A 17,016-nucleotide genomic window follows, 5' to 3' on the forward strand; every position below is an offset into this window, starting at 1 on the left:
TCGACCAAAATTTTCACTCCTAGATTAATACTTAAGATGTACCGGAGTCATTAATCACCTTCAATCATCATTTTTAAAGATTATGAGTAAGCGTTAAATTCAGCTGATAGAAGAGCTCGAACAAAGGTCTTATCCTTGTATGGTTTACCAGACAAATACATTGAAGTGAGTAGTGCTATATATGAGAATCGTACTGCTGCGGTAGGGAATGAGGTTAATAGCTAATTTCATATTAAATCAGGAGCTAAGCAGGGTTGTGTTCTATCCACATTTACATGGATCATTTTGAGGGACTTTGACTTAAGGAGCACATCAAAGGCAATTGGAGAACACGGAATCGAATGGGGAAGTAAAATTTTCCTGAACTTGGATTACGCTAATGATTTTATCATCCTAGATGAAAGTATGAGCAAAATGAATGAACTTTTAGAGGTTCTGCGAGTTCAGGGTGCTAGCTTTAGCTTGGAAATCAATGTTAAGACGACTATGTCTCTAAAACTAGGTAAAAGTGAAGATGAGCAGGTGGCGTTTTGAAACGAAAGATGGATAAAGTGGACAGCTTTAATTACATACATACTATTCTTAGTAAAGGCAGTAGATACGGCGTGGATGTTAAATGTAAAACAGCCCATGATGTTTTATTTTTTTCACTGTTGAAAAAAGTTTGGAAGAATAGGAATATATGTCTGAGAACCAAGACTAGAATAGTGGAAGCTACAGTGATGATAGTGACCAAGTATGGTTCAGAAGCATGGGCGCTCAAAAAAAAAAAAAAAAAAATCAAAACTAAAAAAAAAACAAGAAGATTTGCTCGATGTTTTTCTTAGAAAAGTTGCTTACGGATTGTTTTGGGTACCCGACTGACTGACTGTATTTCAAACAGTAGGCTGTGCGAAAATTTTGGTTCAATCTCGCCTTCTAGGATGATAATAAGAGAAAGGTTGAGATGGCTAGACCATGTTTTTTGGATGAAGCATGACAGATTGTCAAATATTGTCCTTCTCAGCCAACCGTCTAGGGCTAAACGAAAAGTAGGTTGTCCTCTGTTGGGGTGGAAAAACTTACAGGAAATAGGAATTTTCAGGTAGTGTGTAAAGAGGCTTTGAATAGATTTGAACGGGGGAGGAGCGTGCCTTGCTGTGTTGGCCTCAGACGTCTTAGTACTGCGGTGAATTGTTAGTAGTAGAAGTAGTATATCCTTTTTAGAGTTCTTGTTACTATTAAAACGAGTTGCCCTTACCTAGAGTTTTTTCATCACTAACTGTTTGATGATTAAACATTCCTTTTGGGAATATATTTTGTTTAAAACATCAATTATGTTTTAAACTGCTTTTCTTTTATCAATTTAACGTACAAAAAGGAAATGTCACTTAAAACTGCTGAACTCCACTGAATTACTTGGTATTAGGTCATAATTAAGAAATAGCCGTTTTAATTATAATGGTCAAAATTATATCATGTCACATGATATGTCTATTCCTAGGGGCATTTTACGCATTGTTGAAGATAAAGTCATTCATGAATTCTGATCTACTATGATGGAAGTGCATAACTTTGGTTGCTCTATACCAAGGGGGATCTTATTTAACTAACACCCATGAAGAGTTCAAAAAAGGCTCTGTCGAGCGAAATTTTAAAGTTCTTGTATCCTTTCAAGTGAAAAAGAAGTCGTGGCACTGCAAAGTGCCAATTTCTACTATTTTGTGCCACAAAATAATAATATCAAATTGAAATTTGGAGGAAACTAATCAGTCTAAGGTCACCTAATATTCATTCTTGTAACCTACCAGTTTCAAATGTGTTGCTGTCGCGTGGCGTGTTCTTCCCTCAACCTATTCGATGCTAATACAATGTAATGGAATTAATGTATGAAAGAGGGCTACCGTCCCCAAAATCTCCTACTATTAATGCTGAAGTCTAACTAATGATTTCCTGAATTCATTTCATTATGCCAAAAGTCAGGGGCGTACCTCCAGTATTTTTATAGCGGGCGGAGGCAAGAGTGGCTCGTATCCAGATAGTCAAGGGGCGTGGGCTGTATAATTTTTTTTTCAAACTATTGGGGGTGCAGCTTTCCTCTTGTAACCCCAAACCAAACGACAGCCCTGCCAAAATTAAAGTCACTTGATAATTGCTGTAAAAGTCACAAATCTAGAGGTTTAAAATGGATTTTGGTTATCTAAGGCAAATGTATATATAAGTTAAACATTTAGTTCTCGATGCATTTTCATTTAAAATACTTAAAACTTTTCATCACATTCCTCTTCGGTTAAAACATTTATCCTAGAAACGCAAAAATATTAAATCAAACTTTGGTGTAAAAAGCTGAAGATAAGAGGGTGGCAGCATACTATCTAATTTCATATAAAGGATAAATTTGTTCATTTTATGGTGAAAATCGTTCCTTCCTTTCTTCTGAAAAATACTTCCGGTTTGTATCATTTGATCTCACGGCGCATATTATTGTTTTTATCAGTTTTTTGATAATTGGTGTAATATTTTTTTTTTATTATATAACTAGTGCATTTGTATCTGAGTATTGATTGAAAACCCTTTCTCCAGTTCCGAAAGCTCTTATCATGTTCCACTCAACTGCCTGCAAAACGATTTTCCTTCTCTTTTTCATTTGCTCTCAGTCAGGTTTTTTCTATTCTTGTAATCAAAGTATAATTTTTAAGAGCACAGCTATAAGTAAGTAAGAGACACAAAAATTCTGATAGGCCTGTTTCATCTGAGAAAAATCGTAGAAAAATAACAGTTTAACCTTATTTTTTCCTTTTATTTTTACGACGAAACTATTATTATTAGCTTGGAGTAAAATAATAAAATCTGTGTCAAATTACAAAAAGTATTTTATGAAAGAAATGTAAAAAGTCAGAGTTGATGCATTAGCATTTACTTATTAAAAAGTAAAGCGTTTCTGACACAATAGACTTTACAAGGTTTACGGTTAGAGACTGAGTAGTAGCTATACTCCTGTTTTTAGTAATTTCTGTTTGTTTCAAATTTGCCTTGAAAACACATTTTAATTTCTGCTCGTTCAGGATTTAGTTATTCATTTATATTCGAACATGCTTTCTTTATATTTGATGTAATTTTAATTTGTGGCCGTTTTTGGCTATATTCATTCTTTCGTCCGAGCAGCTGCTACACTCCTCTTTGCTCCCAAAGAGACGAACAATATAATCCCGTCAGTTCCAATAACATCGGCTATTTAGCCCTATCGGTTCTGAGTGCATTTTCTATTTGCCCGGTTTCTTGACACGCGCAACTGAAACACTAGTATGCACAAAGTTGCACTAAAGTACCAGACACGTGTTCCACCCAAACAGTCGATTTTATTTTGTGATGTAAGGTACTATTTCTATGTTCCTAGTAGATATTCTGTTGACCTAAACACTTACAGATGCAAGTGTCAAGCTAATCGGAAAATTTTTTTAAGGCCTCAAATTTTGGAGCCAGGCTAGAATTAAACAACGCATTACACCTTCTTATGTACTTTTTGTTCCATTGGTAGGGATGCTGTCATTTTCCTGTATACCCTAGCTTAAAGAAGTTTTGGACACCACAAACTCTCCCTAAGAAATCTTTATGCTTGAATTGTTTTATTTCTTTCATCTTTAAAACTTGTGATAGCCTGCTTCTTCCCCAAGACTGGATAAAAGGTCTACTTTTAGTGTTTTTTCTGTTTTCTATTTTTTATTGCTCTATTTTATATTTGAGTTTCACTCCAAAGACTCTTAATTTTTTTTGGATTTTTGTAACTATAATTTCATATATATTTCTTTTTTATTGAATATTAAAAATTAATTTTATTAACTAGCCGCACTAGCTGGACAAAAGCTTAAAAATGGTGCTTTTTTCTAGCTGTGGGGCATCAATAGTTATAATCTAATGTCCTTTGGTAGTTCTGTAGCTAAAGTAATATCCTATATTCACTCCCTCAAAACAGTCCTTGACTTGACTTAACTTGCCTTAACGCTCCTGCTCAGCAGGGTCGCCAGCGTAGAGGGAACTGGTTGACAGAGCCTTAAATCCTCTCCAAGTAGCCCTGTCCAGGGCTAAGGAGGGAGCCCCATTGGATTGATGTTGCGGCTGAGCAGGCGTTGGTTTATTACACCTGCCCATCTAGTGCGTGGCCTTCCTCGAGGGCGATTCCAGCCATTTTCCGAGGGATTGAAGTCTGAGATGATCCTTGGGGGGTACTTGGTGGGAGACGGAGTAGGTGGCTGTACCACCTTAAAGAGCGGGCTTCTTAAACAACGACTTAAATCACTAGAAATCTTAAAAAAGTATGCACACCAAATAATCTGTATGTTGTATTTACAAATAATTTGAAAATTATAAATCTCCTAAATTCTGGTAAAGATAAGACTCCTGTTACTCGTCAAAGAGGTGTCTATCAAATACCAGACGACTGTGGCAAATTCTATGTAGGGAGAACCCACCAGAATTTCGAGAAACGCCTACAACAACATGAAGATGATATCACCAAAGCTCTGAATTCTAACAATATTACTTCTGTTTCTTTTTATTCTGCTTTAAGTATCCATGTTTTCGAAAATCCTAGCCTCAAAATACTTTTTGAAGAATCCGTCATTATTAGCAATGATCTAGGCATAAAGCAAGTTGTTCGAGAAGCAATTGAAATCAGACCTAAGATTAATAATAATATTTCCTTAAATAGGGAATTAGGAGAATATTCACTGAATGCCTTATACACAAATTTAATTAAAAATGACCTTACAACATATTTTAAAAAACCAATAGATATTAACGCAGAACCTGTCATAAATAGACCTACAAGATCAGCAGCGAAAAAAGGTAGGCTGGCATTAAAAACCTGTTTTTAAATCATTTTCTTTCATTTCATTGAATTGCCTCGTTTCATAACAACTTATTTTTCAGTTCTGGTTGAACTTCGCCGAGGTAAGGATGCTGGGACTGTTTTGAAAACTTGTTCATTTTAGTCTTATAGATTTTATCCTCTCGTAAGTTGATATTTTCATGTTTGTATTGCTGAGGACGGCCCTTGGGCATAGGGCCGAAATATTCATTCTAATTTGTTTCCCACTGTCTTAAAAAATTCCCTATTGTTCTTCTTGTTTTCGAAAATCCTAGCCACAAAATACTTTTAGAAGAATCCGGCATTATTAGCAATTATCTAGCCATAAAGCAAGTAGTTCGAGAAGCAATCGAGAATCTATACACAACTTTAATCAAAAATGACCTTAAAAAATATTTAAAAAACCAATAGATATTAACACAGAACCTGTCACAAATAGACCTATGAGATCAGCAGCGAAAAAAGCTAGGCTGGCATTAAAAATGTGTTTTTAAATGATTTTCTTTCATTTCAATGAATTGTCTCGTTTCATCACAATTTATTTTTCAGTCCTGGTTGAACTTCGCTGAGGTAGGGATGCTGGGACTGTTTTGAAAAATAGTTTATTTTAGTTATATAGATTTTATCCTCTCGTAAGTTGTTTTTTTTTCTTATTTGTATTGCTGAGGACGGCCCCTGGACATGGGGCCGAAATATTCATTCTAATTTTTTTCCCACTGTCTTAAAAAAATCCCTATTGTTCGTCTTGTTTTTGGTGTTAGCGGGCTTCTGCTTGGGTAGAGAGGATCGCCAGCTTGAAGGTCTTCAGGATCTCAGTATTGCAAATCTTGTCATACCATTTGAAGCCTTCGACTTGACGCAGGTGTCTAGTATGAACGGCATCCACCTTTCTAAACAGTCCCCCTGCCCCTAATTTTCACATACTTTAAAATTCTTATTTTCTTAATTTTTTGGACAATTTTTATTTAACTTTATGCTATGCTACTAAGAAGCCTGATCAACTTAAAAATACCCCCCCCCCATCTCAAAAAGGATGATTAATTTCTTTGACATTTTTAATAATAACTATACCTAAGACTTCTTATTCTAGAATTTCAGAGATCAATTTCAGAGATCAACAAGTTCTGGTTGAATTAAATAAAAAAGAACAAGTTTTTTTAACTGAAAGTAAGGAGCGACATTAAAACTTAAGACGAACAGAAATTAACTCGTATGTGAAAGGGGCTGCTCCCTCCTCAAGGCCCCTCTCTTTACGCTAAAGTTTGACACTTTCTCTCAACTCTACTTTTTAAAACACTAAAAAACTTTAGCGTAAAGAGCGGGGCATTGAGGAGAGACCAGCTCCTTTCATATACGAAGTAATTTCTGTTCGTTTTAAGTTTTAATGTCGCTCCTTACTTTCAGTTAAAAAAACCTGTTTCTTTTATTTAATTTCTGAAGTTTTTGAATTAATGCATGTTTTGATTTTGGCTTTCCGCAGATGAATAATTAAAACGAAATTTGCATATTTATTTTTTTTGGCTAAATGGCTTTCTCATAGTTTTGATCGAATGATTTTGGGAATAAGGAGTGGTGGAGGAGGCCTAGTTGCCCCTCCCCCAGTTTTTTGTTTAATTAAAAAGGCAAATAGAACATTTAATTTTTTACAAACGTTTTTATTAGTAAAAGATATAGCCTACGTAACTTACGAATTAGCTTACATAACGAGCTTTTGTATTCGTATGTTTTTATTACGTATTTGAGGGGGTTTAACCCCTCTACAATACCTCGCTCTTTACAAAAAAGCTTAAGTTTTGTCCCAATTCCTTAAGAATGACCCCTGAATTATAAAGTCCGTAGAATAAATAACTGAAATTACTAGAAATACTTTAGCGTAAAGAGTGAGGTATTGAGGAGGGGACGAATCCCCTAATATGCGTGGTAATTTTCGTTCGTTTTAATGCTGCTCCTTACTTTCAGGTGAAAAAACTTTTTCATATTTTTTTTCATTGTTTTTTTTAAATAATGCTAGAAAATCCCGCGCTCCCTTCATGGAAATTTTTTCCCCATGACAAATTACTCCATGGAAAGTTCCTCTAATATATCCATCTCTTCTCAACAACCCCCCCAACCAAAAAAATCCCTCTGAAAACGTCTGTACTCTTCTCAATAGTCATTACTATACGTAAGCACAGGTGAAAGTTTGTAACTTGTAGCCCCTCCCACCGGGGACTGTGGGGGAGTAAGTCGGCCTCAAAGACATAGTTATAACGTTTTTCGACTATGCTGAAAAAATGGCTATCTCAGGATTTTGATCCGATGACGATGGGAAAATGATTAGCGTGGGAGGGGGCCTAGGTGCCCTCCAATTTTTTTTGTCACTTAAAAAGCACACTAGATCTTTTTATTTCAGCTGGAATGAGCCCTCTTGCAACATTCTAGGACCACTGGGTCGATACGATCACCCCTGGGAAAAAAAAACAAAAAAAAAAAAACAAATAAACACGCACCGTTTGTAGATAGGAGCTCGAAACTTTTACAGTATGGTTCTCTGATACGCTGAATCTGATGGTGTGACTTTTAGGGGGTGTTTCCCCTATTTTCTAAAATAAAGCAAATTTTCTCAGGCTCGTAATTTTTGATGGATAAGATTAAACTCGATTAAACTTATATATTTAAAATTAGCATTAAAAAGGGATTCTTTTGATGTAGCTATTGCTAACAAAAATTCCGTTTTTTAGAGTTTTGGTTGCCATTGAGCAGGGTCGCTCCTTACTACAGTTCATTACCACGAACTGTTTGACTTCGCTGAGGTAAGGATGCTGGGACTGTTTTGAAAAACTCTTCATTTTACTTTTATTGATTTTATCCTCTTGTAAGTTTTTTTTTTATTTGTATTGCTGAGGACGGCCCTTGGACATAGGGCCAAAATATTCATTCTAATTTGTTTCCCACTGTCTTGAGAAATTCCTTATTGTTCTTCTTGTTTTTGGTGTTTTTGGAAAGTAAGTAGACCCCTCCCCTCGCCCCTTTTTTTCAAAATCGTCCGTAATCGTAATCAAAACTTTGAGAAAACCATATAGCCAAGAAAGTAAAATTAATATACATATTTCTTTTTAATTATTCATGTACGGTGAGCCGAAATCAAAACCTGCATTAATTCAAAAAACGTTCAGAAACTAAATAAAAAAAAGTAAGTTTTTTCAACTGAAAATAAGGAGCAACGTTAAAACAAAGTGAACAAAAATTATCACGTATATGAGGGGGTTCGTCCCCTCCTCAATACCTAACTCTTTGCTCTAAAGTATTTTTAGTAGTTTCAAAACAACCATTTATTCTAATTAAAAGGCCTTTGTGATTCAGGGGTTATTCTTAAGTAACTGGAGCAAAAATTCAAACTTTAGTGTGAAGAGCGAGGGATTGAAGACTGGGCGAAACCCCTCATATACGTAATAAAAATACGCAAATATATAATTTCGTTGCGTAAGTTAATTTGTAGGCTATGTATATTTCTTACTAATAAAAACATTCGTAAATAAAAGTTCCAGCGGCCCTTTTAAGCACTAAAAAATTGGAAGGTAACTAGGCCCCCTCCCCCGTCCATTTTTATCAAAATCGTCCAATCAAAACCTTGAAAAAGCCATTTAGCCAAAAAATATAAAATGAATATACAAATTTCGTTCTAATTATTCATGTACGGTGAGGCAAAATCAAACCTGCATTAATTTAAAAGCGTTCAGAAATTAAATAATAAAAACAGTTTTTTTAACTGAAAGTAAGGAACGACATTAAAACTTAAAATGAACAGAAATTATTACGTAAAAGAAAGGTGCTATCCCCTCCTCAACGCCCCACTCTTTACGCTAAAGTTTGACTCTTTCTTACAACTCTACTTTTTAAAACAATAAAAACTTTAGTATAAAGAGTGGGGCGTTGAGGAGGGGACAGCCCCTTTCATATACGGAATAATTTTTGTTCGTTTTCAGTTTTAATATTGCTCCTTACTTTCAGTTAAAGAAACCTGTTTTTTATTTTATTTAATCTATAAAGAATTATGCTGTGTTAGTTTCTAGTTTTATGGTTTTTGGACTAGGTTAAGATATATTTGGGATCATGAAATTTGTGTAAGTGCTGATTGCAGATGTATATATTGAGTTTTAGATTGGTGAGATTCTGTGATTCAGTTTCCTTTACTGACTTTAGAGGTTTGAACTTCGTTATGATATGAGTTTTTATTAGTTTTTTTTATTATTTTTTGTATTTTGAGCTCTGCTGAGTTTAATTTCGCTTAATTTCCGTTATCAGGTCACCCTTTATTGACGCTAGAAATGTGAATTTTTTTCAGATCTTTGAAATGTGAAAACTTTCTTTGGCCAATTTATAAAAATAAGTTGAACATATTTGGAATTTCTGATGAAAACCGCCGATTCTTGAAATATGAATGGTTTTGTTCTAAAAAGTCTGAAAATGGAATATGTGAGAGGTATGAAAATTCTTAAAAAAAAGAGATTCTTGAAATAAGAAGGGCCTCATTTGTCAAGACTCAAGAAATAGATGAAATGACTGTTGAGTTTTGAAAAAAATTGTGCTTCGTGAAATACGAATAGATTAGCTAAAAGAGCCTGAAAATTTAAAGTCTTCAGCAGTGCAAAAATGTGAAATTTGACAAGATTCTTATCTTGGGATTGCTTTGGTTTCAAAAATCGAAACAAGAATTGTGAAATTCCAGAAACAGGTAAATGTCTCGAAATACTTATGGTATATTAAGGGTAATTGTCCGGTGTAAATTTTTACCATGATTGATTTGTCTAGCGAAAACATCCTTAATGAGGAGGGATTTTTCCTTGGAACAATGGCCATATTTCTTGACATTATTTAAAAAACGATCAGAAATTAAATAAAAAAATAAGTTTTTACAACTGAAAGTAAGAAGCAACTTTAAAACTTAAAACAAACAGAAATTATTACGTATATGAAGAGGGTTACTCCTACATAACACATCGCTCTTAACGCTAAAATTTGAATTATATTCCAACTCCTTAAGAACGACTAATGAAACACTATGTTTGTTTAATTAGAACAATAAGAAGTTTTTTTAAAGTACTAAAAAACTTCAGCGTAAAGAGTGAGGTGTGGTGAAGGAGTAACCCCTTTCATATACATAATAACTTCTTTTAGTTTCGAGTTTTAAAGTTGCTCCTTACTTTCAATTGAAAAAACTTGTTTTCTTATTTATTAATTTTAAAAGATGCACACCGCATTGTCAATCGCAAGCTTAGACGATTCTATACTTGCCCTTTAACGTCATCTTGCTTTCTTTGCCAGTGTTTTAGACAAATTTTCAAATGCAATCCTCAATTTCAAATGCAATTTCAGACAAATTTCAAATGCAATCCTCAATTTCAAATGCAATTTCAGACAAATTTCAAATGCAATCCTCAATTTCAAATGCAATTTCAGACGAATTTCAAATGCAATCCTCAATTTCAAATGCAATTTCAGACAAATTTCAAATGCAATCCTCAATTTCAAATGCAATTTCAGACAAATTTTAAATGCAATCCTCAATTTCAAATGCAATTTCAGACAAATTTCAAATGCAATCCTCAATTTCAAATGCAATTTCAGACAAATTTCAAATGCAATCCTCAATTTCAAATGCAATTTCAGACAAATTTCAAATGCAATCAAATGCAGTCTTTTATATCAGTTGCACGGAGCGATAAACCAGCCTGAATGAAGGAATTTATTTCTGGAAAGAGGGTTGATTAATAAAAATGGCTAAAACTGTGAAAAATACAGGAAATTTGAGGGGTAGGAACTCCAACAATCAAAATGAACGATGGTGAGTACAGGTCATAAGCATCCGTGTAAAGCTTTTGAGACAGTTAAATTTGATTTTTCGAAATGGAGTATTTATTGATCTCACATTCTGTTTATGCAGAATGATTTCTTAAGTTTGAGACGAAAGATTTTTTATTTCTTTTTTTCTTCTTTCACTATTTTATCCACAGTCTATTTTCCAAAGAAGCCACTAGCATAATAGTCTTATTCGATATATTTCTGTCCGCAAGAAAAATATTTCCTGACAATTCTCTTTCAGTTTTGAAACTCGATTGAACATCAGTAATATTACGGGAGAGAGTTAAAGTGCTTAAGGCAAGAGCACAGAGTATTAGCTTTAGGGTTAAATTTGATTGACAAAAACACAGATTGTTTGCGCTGTGTGAGAGTTATACTTTCACCAACAAGATATTCCAACTGAAAAAAGGGAGAAAATCACCCAAAGGGAGATTTCTGAGGAGTCGCCTTGAGAATGAATGAAATTAAATAGGTTTTATCATTTTTCCATAAGCAACTTAAAGACTAAACAAGGTTACATAAAATTTAGGTAAAAGTTTCAATTTCTAATATAGATGAAATATATAAAAAAAATTTGACGCTTACGCTTTCAACAAACTTGTCAATACTGCTGCTTTTATTCAAGGGAGTATATTATATTGTTGGTAATGTTTTAGTTTAGACTTGAATGACCCAACGAAGCACATGTTAGGCTGTGACATTTACTGTCCTCCATATGGAGCGAGCCTTAGGGGACATTGCTGCTAGAACATCAAAGAGTTCCTGGTAAATAACTGCAAGTAATGAGTGTATCCTGTTGTTTGTAGCCAAAAGTCTAACAAAAGATTTAAATGAATAAAAAAATAAAAAGGTTTGAATTTTTTAATTCTAAATATTTAATATTCATCAAGTTTAACAATGCTAAAATGTGTATCTGCACAAGTGCAATTTTTTCTAATAAGGAAGATCACAGATATGTTTTTAATTGTTTATTATTGATTTTTGAATGGGTATTGCGTTTTGCCTTTTTTTGGAGCAAAATAGAAATTTCGGCTCAAAGTAGGCCTGAAAACTATATCGTAAAAATTCTGAGATCTTGACATCTGTTATAAGTCTTGGCTGTCACAAGTCACATTAGTTGCTGTCATAAATAGTCTCACTTGCAGTCACAGTAGCAGTTACCGTGGTAATGGCCCTGAAATTTTCAAGTTAATAACACTTACCCTCTCCTAAGGTATATCAGATACACTTTTTGAATAACTTTATGCAAATAGTGTTTTTTTATTTTGCTTAACATACATCTCAACATTCCCCAAAATTTTACCTCAATATCCTTAGCCTTTTCGGACACAACCAGAAAATAACGTTCCCCGCTCTCTCAATGATACATCTTTAATGGAAACATGACAAATTGCACATTTTATATTCCTTATCTCGGAGGCTGTGGGGGAATAGCATTCCCAAAAGCATAATATTTAGACCTTTTCACTTTTTTGTACAAGGTGTTTTTTTGAATTTTAACAAGTCCTGACGAGAGCAACTAGAAGGCAAAGCGGGAGGGACTAGTTGCCTTCCAATCATTCTTCAACATCCATTTCAACACGCCCTGAAATTCCAACTTAATATCAATTTCAACACGTCAAAGAAAAAAAAAGAAGCAGCATAAAGGTCTTCTCTATGTATTTGAAAAACAACTAAGGTCAAAACCAACTCTTGAAAGTTCTACTGTTCTTAATTCGTTTATATAACTTCTTTTCTAGTCACTGAAAATTATGGTTACGTATCAAACAGTTCGTGGTAACGAACTGTAGTAAGGAGTGACCCAGCTCAATAGTAAACGAAACTCTAAATAACGGAATTTTGATGCTAAAATATACATCAAAAGAATCAGATTTTCATGCTGATTTTAAATATATAAGTTTCATCAAATTTGGTCTTTGTCATCAAAAGTTACGAGCCTGAGAAAATTTGTCTTATTTTAGAAAATAGGGGAAAACACTCCCTAAAAATCACACAATCTTAACTAAAATCACACCATCGCATTCGGCGTATCAGAAGCCCCTATAGTAAAATTTTCAAGCTCCTATCTACAAAAATGTGGAATTTCGTATTTTTTGCCAGAAGACAAATCACGGGTGCGTGTTTATTTGTTTGTTTTTTTTCTTTTCCCCAGGGGTCATCTTGTCGACCAAGTGGTCCTAGAATGTTGCAAGAGGGCTTATTCTAACGGAAATGAAAAGTTCTAGTGCCCTTTTTAAGCGACCAAAAAAATTGGAGGGCACCTAGGTCCCCTCCCACGCTCATTTTTCTCCAAAGTCAACAGATCAAAATTTTGAGATAGCCATTTTGTTCCGCATAGTCAAAAACCATAATAACTATGTCTTTGGGAATGACTTACTCCCCCACAGTCCCTGGGGGAGGGGCTGCAAGTTACTAACTTCGACCAGTGTTTACATATAATAATGGTTATTGGAAAGTGTACAGTCGTTTTCAGGGGATTTTTTTTGGTTTTGGGGGTGGGGTTGAGGGGAGGGGGCTATGTGGGAGGATCTTTCCCTGGTGAAATATGTCATGGGGGATCAGATATTCAATGAAAAGGGCACAGGATTTTCTAAAATTACTATAAAAAAAAAATAATGAAAAAATAAACATGGAAAAGTATTTTCAATTGAAAGCAAGGAGTAGCATTGAAACTTAAAACGAACAGAGATTATTACGCATATGAGGGGTTCTAAAAATACTTTAGCATAAAGAGCGAGGTATTTAGGAGGAGATAAATACCTCGCTCTTTATGCTATAGTATTTTTAGTAATTTCAACTATTTATTCTACGGCCTTTCTGATTCAGGGGTCATTCTTAAAGAATCGGCACAAAACTTACGATTTAGTGTAAAGAGCGAGGTATTAGCGAGGGTACAAACCCCCTCATATACATAATAAAAATCTAAGAATATAAAAGTTTGTTACGTAAGTTAATTTTTAAGTTACGTATATTTTTTACTAATAAAAAAATTCGTTAAAAATTAAAATTTATAGTTGCCTTTTTGTGTAACCGAAAAATTGTATGGCAACTAGGCCTCCTTCCCCATCCCTTATTTCTCAAAATCGTCTGATCAGAACTAAGAGAAAGCCATTTAGCCAAAAAAGGAATTGAAATGTAAATTTCATTTTAATACTTTATGTTTGGAGAGCCAAAAACAAACATGTATTAATTCAAAAACGTTCAGAAATTACATAAAAAAAACTAGTTTTTCTAACTGAAAGTAAGGAGCGACATTAAAACTTAAAACGAAGAGAAATTACTCCGTATATGAAATGGGTTGTCCCCTCTGCAATCCCTCGCTCTTTACGCTAAAGTTTGACTCTCTACCACAATTCTGCTTTTTAAAACAATTAAAAGCTTTAGCATAAAGAGTGAGGGATTGCGGAGGGGACAACACATTTCATATACGGTGTAATTTCTTTTCGTTTTAAGTTTTAATGTCGGTCCTTACTTTCAGTTAGAAAAACTAGTTTTTTTATGTAATTATTAAGGAGACTGAATCAGTATCAAACCAGCCATTACTCCACCTATGTGACACATTACGCAATCGTCCTGTTGTTTCGATTTATCTGGGAAAAAGTAAACTGTATGCTAAATTATCTACCCGAAATTTGGATAGAGAGACTGCGGTCTATTATCGGAGCTAAATTTAAGAAAGTAATTATGGCTTGGATTATGATAGTGGTTATTCTAATCCACAATCTTTCCCTTTTTCTCTAAGGCCTCAAGCTGGGAGAAAAAACAAGTGTCTGTATGCTTGATGAAAATGTACTGACATATCATGAAATTATCTCTTTTTCCAAGTCTTTCAGTTAGAAAAGCTTGAGATGAACTACGGCGCTTGTCTTCCCTTATTCGGAACTATTATCCCAAAGCAAAGCAGTGTTTTGTTAAAAGTCGTTGAAGCTATTGGCTTCAAAATGGCTTGGAGGTTTTGCTTATTCTTAGGATGTGCTGTAGTTCAGGGAGCAGTTGATAAGTATCCAATTGGTAAGAAAACTTTAAAAGTAGAGAGACAAACTATTTTCAGCACCTAGTTTACAGGCGGCAGCTTATTAAAGAAGGATAGTAAAGAGTAAGCAAAAGCTTATCAATGGCATATTGTCTAACAATGAAGCTGTAATACTCCCACATCTATTTTTATTGGGAAACATACATGATTAATAAAATAAAAAATAAAAAAACAAACTAAAACGACCTACAAATTTCATCCTAGCATCTATAAGATCTTAGAGCTTGCGTGGCTCTTTAAGATTTAGCCAAAAACTTTCATTGGAACACATCTAGGATTCTTAAGAAAAAAAAAAAAAAAAAAAAAACAGCCTCGTAATCTCATCATAGCATTTATTAGATCTCAGAGCTTGTGTAGTTCTTTTTTCCCTTTTGCTTTTTACATTATTTTCGTCAGAGGCAGTGGAGTATCGTTGACATAGAAGTAGCTACAAGCATTTAATATGATCTTTAAGTTTTTCCGGTACGTACGCAGGGGGGGGGGGGGGCTTCGGGCCCGGGCCTCCCCCGAAATTTTGTGAAATGTTTAATTTTCCCACGGTTTCTTGGGATTTCTGGAAAAAGTAGGACATTTATAAGAATTTAGATACATGTGTGAACCTTTTTTTTTGAGATTTTACAGCATGCAATTATCCCGTCAAGTCACTGCCCAATTATTAACCCACTTTCTGTCTAACTTTTTACCCTATTTGAAGTAATTAGTGATTGTACTGTTATTTTTTTGTAAAGAGAGTCTGCTTTCCACATCAAAACAGAATTATCCTTGATATTAGGGCGTTTATCCCCCCTTTTCAGGATAAAGGAAACTATCATTTTTCATTAAAATAAATATTTTCGCAATAGAAGAACTACCCCCTACAGCACCCATACTGCACTGTTAACCCTAAAATTTCCCTTTCAGTGGGATATAATAGTTTAATCATTGGTTCTAAATAGCTATGAACATAACCTGAGCCTAAAACGTAATTTTGAGACTTCAGTCTTCTTCCCCCATCCGCTACAATAATACAGATTAAAGCTAATCTGTATTTTCCGATATGCGTGTTTTCTGAATTTATTTGGCTACTAAATAAAAAAGTGCTACTTTATATCTGCTGTTTCGAAGGTTTTGCCCCCCCCCCGAAAAAAAATTCCTGCGCACGAGCCTGATGTGTTTCTTCTATTTTTTTCATCCAGTCACTCCGTCCGGAACAAGAAGCTGTAAAAATCTTATGCACAGGAGTTCATGTGGGCTCCATATGAACCCTTATGCACAGGAAACATCTTGAAAACTTTGAGCCCAAGAACGGCCATTTTTTTCTTTTTTTTTCGGCTAAGCTGCTTTACTATGAATGCTTTTGATCATTCCCAACCAAAACAATAAAAATCTTGGAATGCACAAGTCTCTTAGCCAGGTAGGCCTCTATACAGGAAATAAATTTGAAACTAAATTTGACTGCATTAGTTTATGAGAAGTGAAAATATGCCTGGAATTATTATTCATTTATTTATAATTTTTTTTTTATTTACAAATTTGACATCCAGCGTATAAAAGCTGAATGGCAAAGTTTAAGCAAAAACTAGTTTGGAAGAATAAGAAGATAAGTCTGCAAACCAAGATTAGAATATTGGAAGCTAGTGCTGATAGTGGTCAATTATGGCTCTGAAGCATGGGCGCTCCGAAAAGCGGATGAAAATTTGCTAGATGTCTTCCAGAGAAATTGCCTACGGATTGTTCTGGGTACCCGGCTGACTGACCGTATTTCAAACATTAGGTTGTACAAAAAATGTGGTTCAATCCCGCTTTCTAGGGCTATACTGAAAGAAAGGTTAAGATAGCTAGGCCACGTTCTGCGGATGATGGATGACATATTGCCGAAGACTGTCCTTTTGGCCATACGTCTGGGGCTAAACAGAAAGTAGGTCGTCCTCGTCTGGAGTCAGAGGATGTCATAAATAAAAATTTAAAGGAAATGGGAACTTCCTGGGAGGGTGCAAAGAAGGAGGCCTTGAATAGATTGGGTTAGAGGAGGAGCGTGCGTAGCTGTATTGGCGTCAGGCGGTTTGGTGCTGTGGTGAGTTATTAGTAGTTGTAGTAGTAGTAGTTATCAATAGCATATTGTCTAATAATGAAGCTGTAAAAGCCCCTATATCTCTTTTTATTGGAAATTATAAATGATTCATAAAATAAAAGAAACTAAAACGACCAACCAAAGATCTTAGAGCTTGTGTGGCTCTTTAAGGATTAGCCAAAAAATTATCAATGGCACACTGTCTAACAATGAAACTATAAAAAACCCAATATCCCTTTTCATTGG

The 17,016-nt window shown here is 34.6% G+C and overlaps 1 protein-coding gene across 1 annotated transcript in view; it reads left to right on the plus strand.

The window, feature by feature from the left end:
- The first annotated feature begins 14,430 nt into the window (after positions 1 to 14,430).
- Positions 14,431 to 17,016, plus strand: part of LOC136041482 (glutamate receptor 1-like) — a 254,832-nt gene continuing 252,246 nt past the window's right edge. The window contains exon 1 of the mRNA XM_065726181.1: positions 14,431 to 14,698. Coding sequence (XP_065582253.1) covers positions 14,536 to 14,698 — 163 coding nt within the window. The 5' untranslated portion in view covers positions 14,431 to 14,535. The remainder of the gene's footprint in view (positions 14,699 to 17,016) is intronic.

The sequence above is a fragment of the Artemia franciscana genome, chromosome 2 (assembly GCF_032884065.1).
Source record: "Artemia franciscana chromosome 2, ASM3288406v1, whole genome shotgun sequence".
Taxonomy (NCBI): domain Eukaryota; kingdom Metazoa; phylum Arthropoda; class Branchiopoda; order Anostraca; family Artemiidae; genus Artemia; species Artemia franciscana.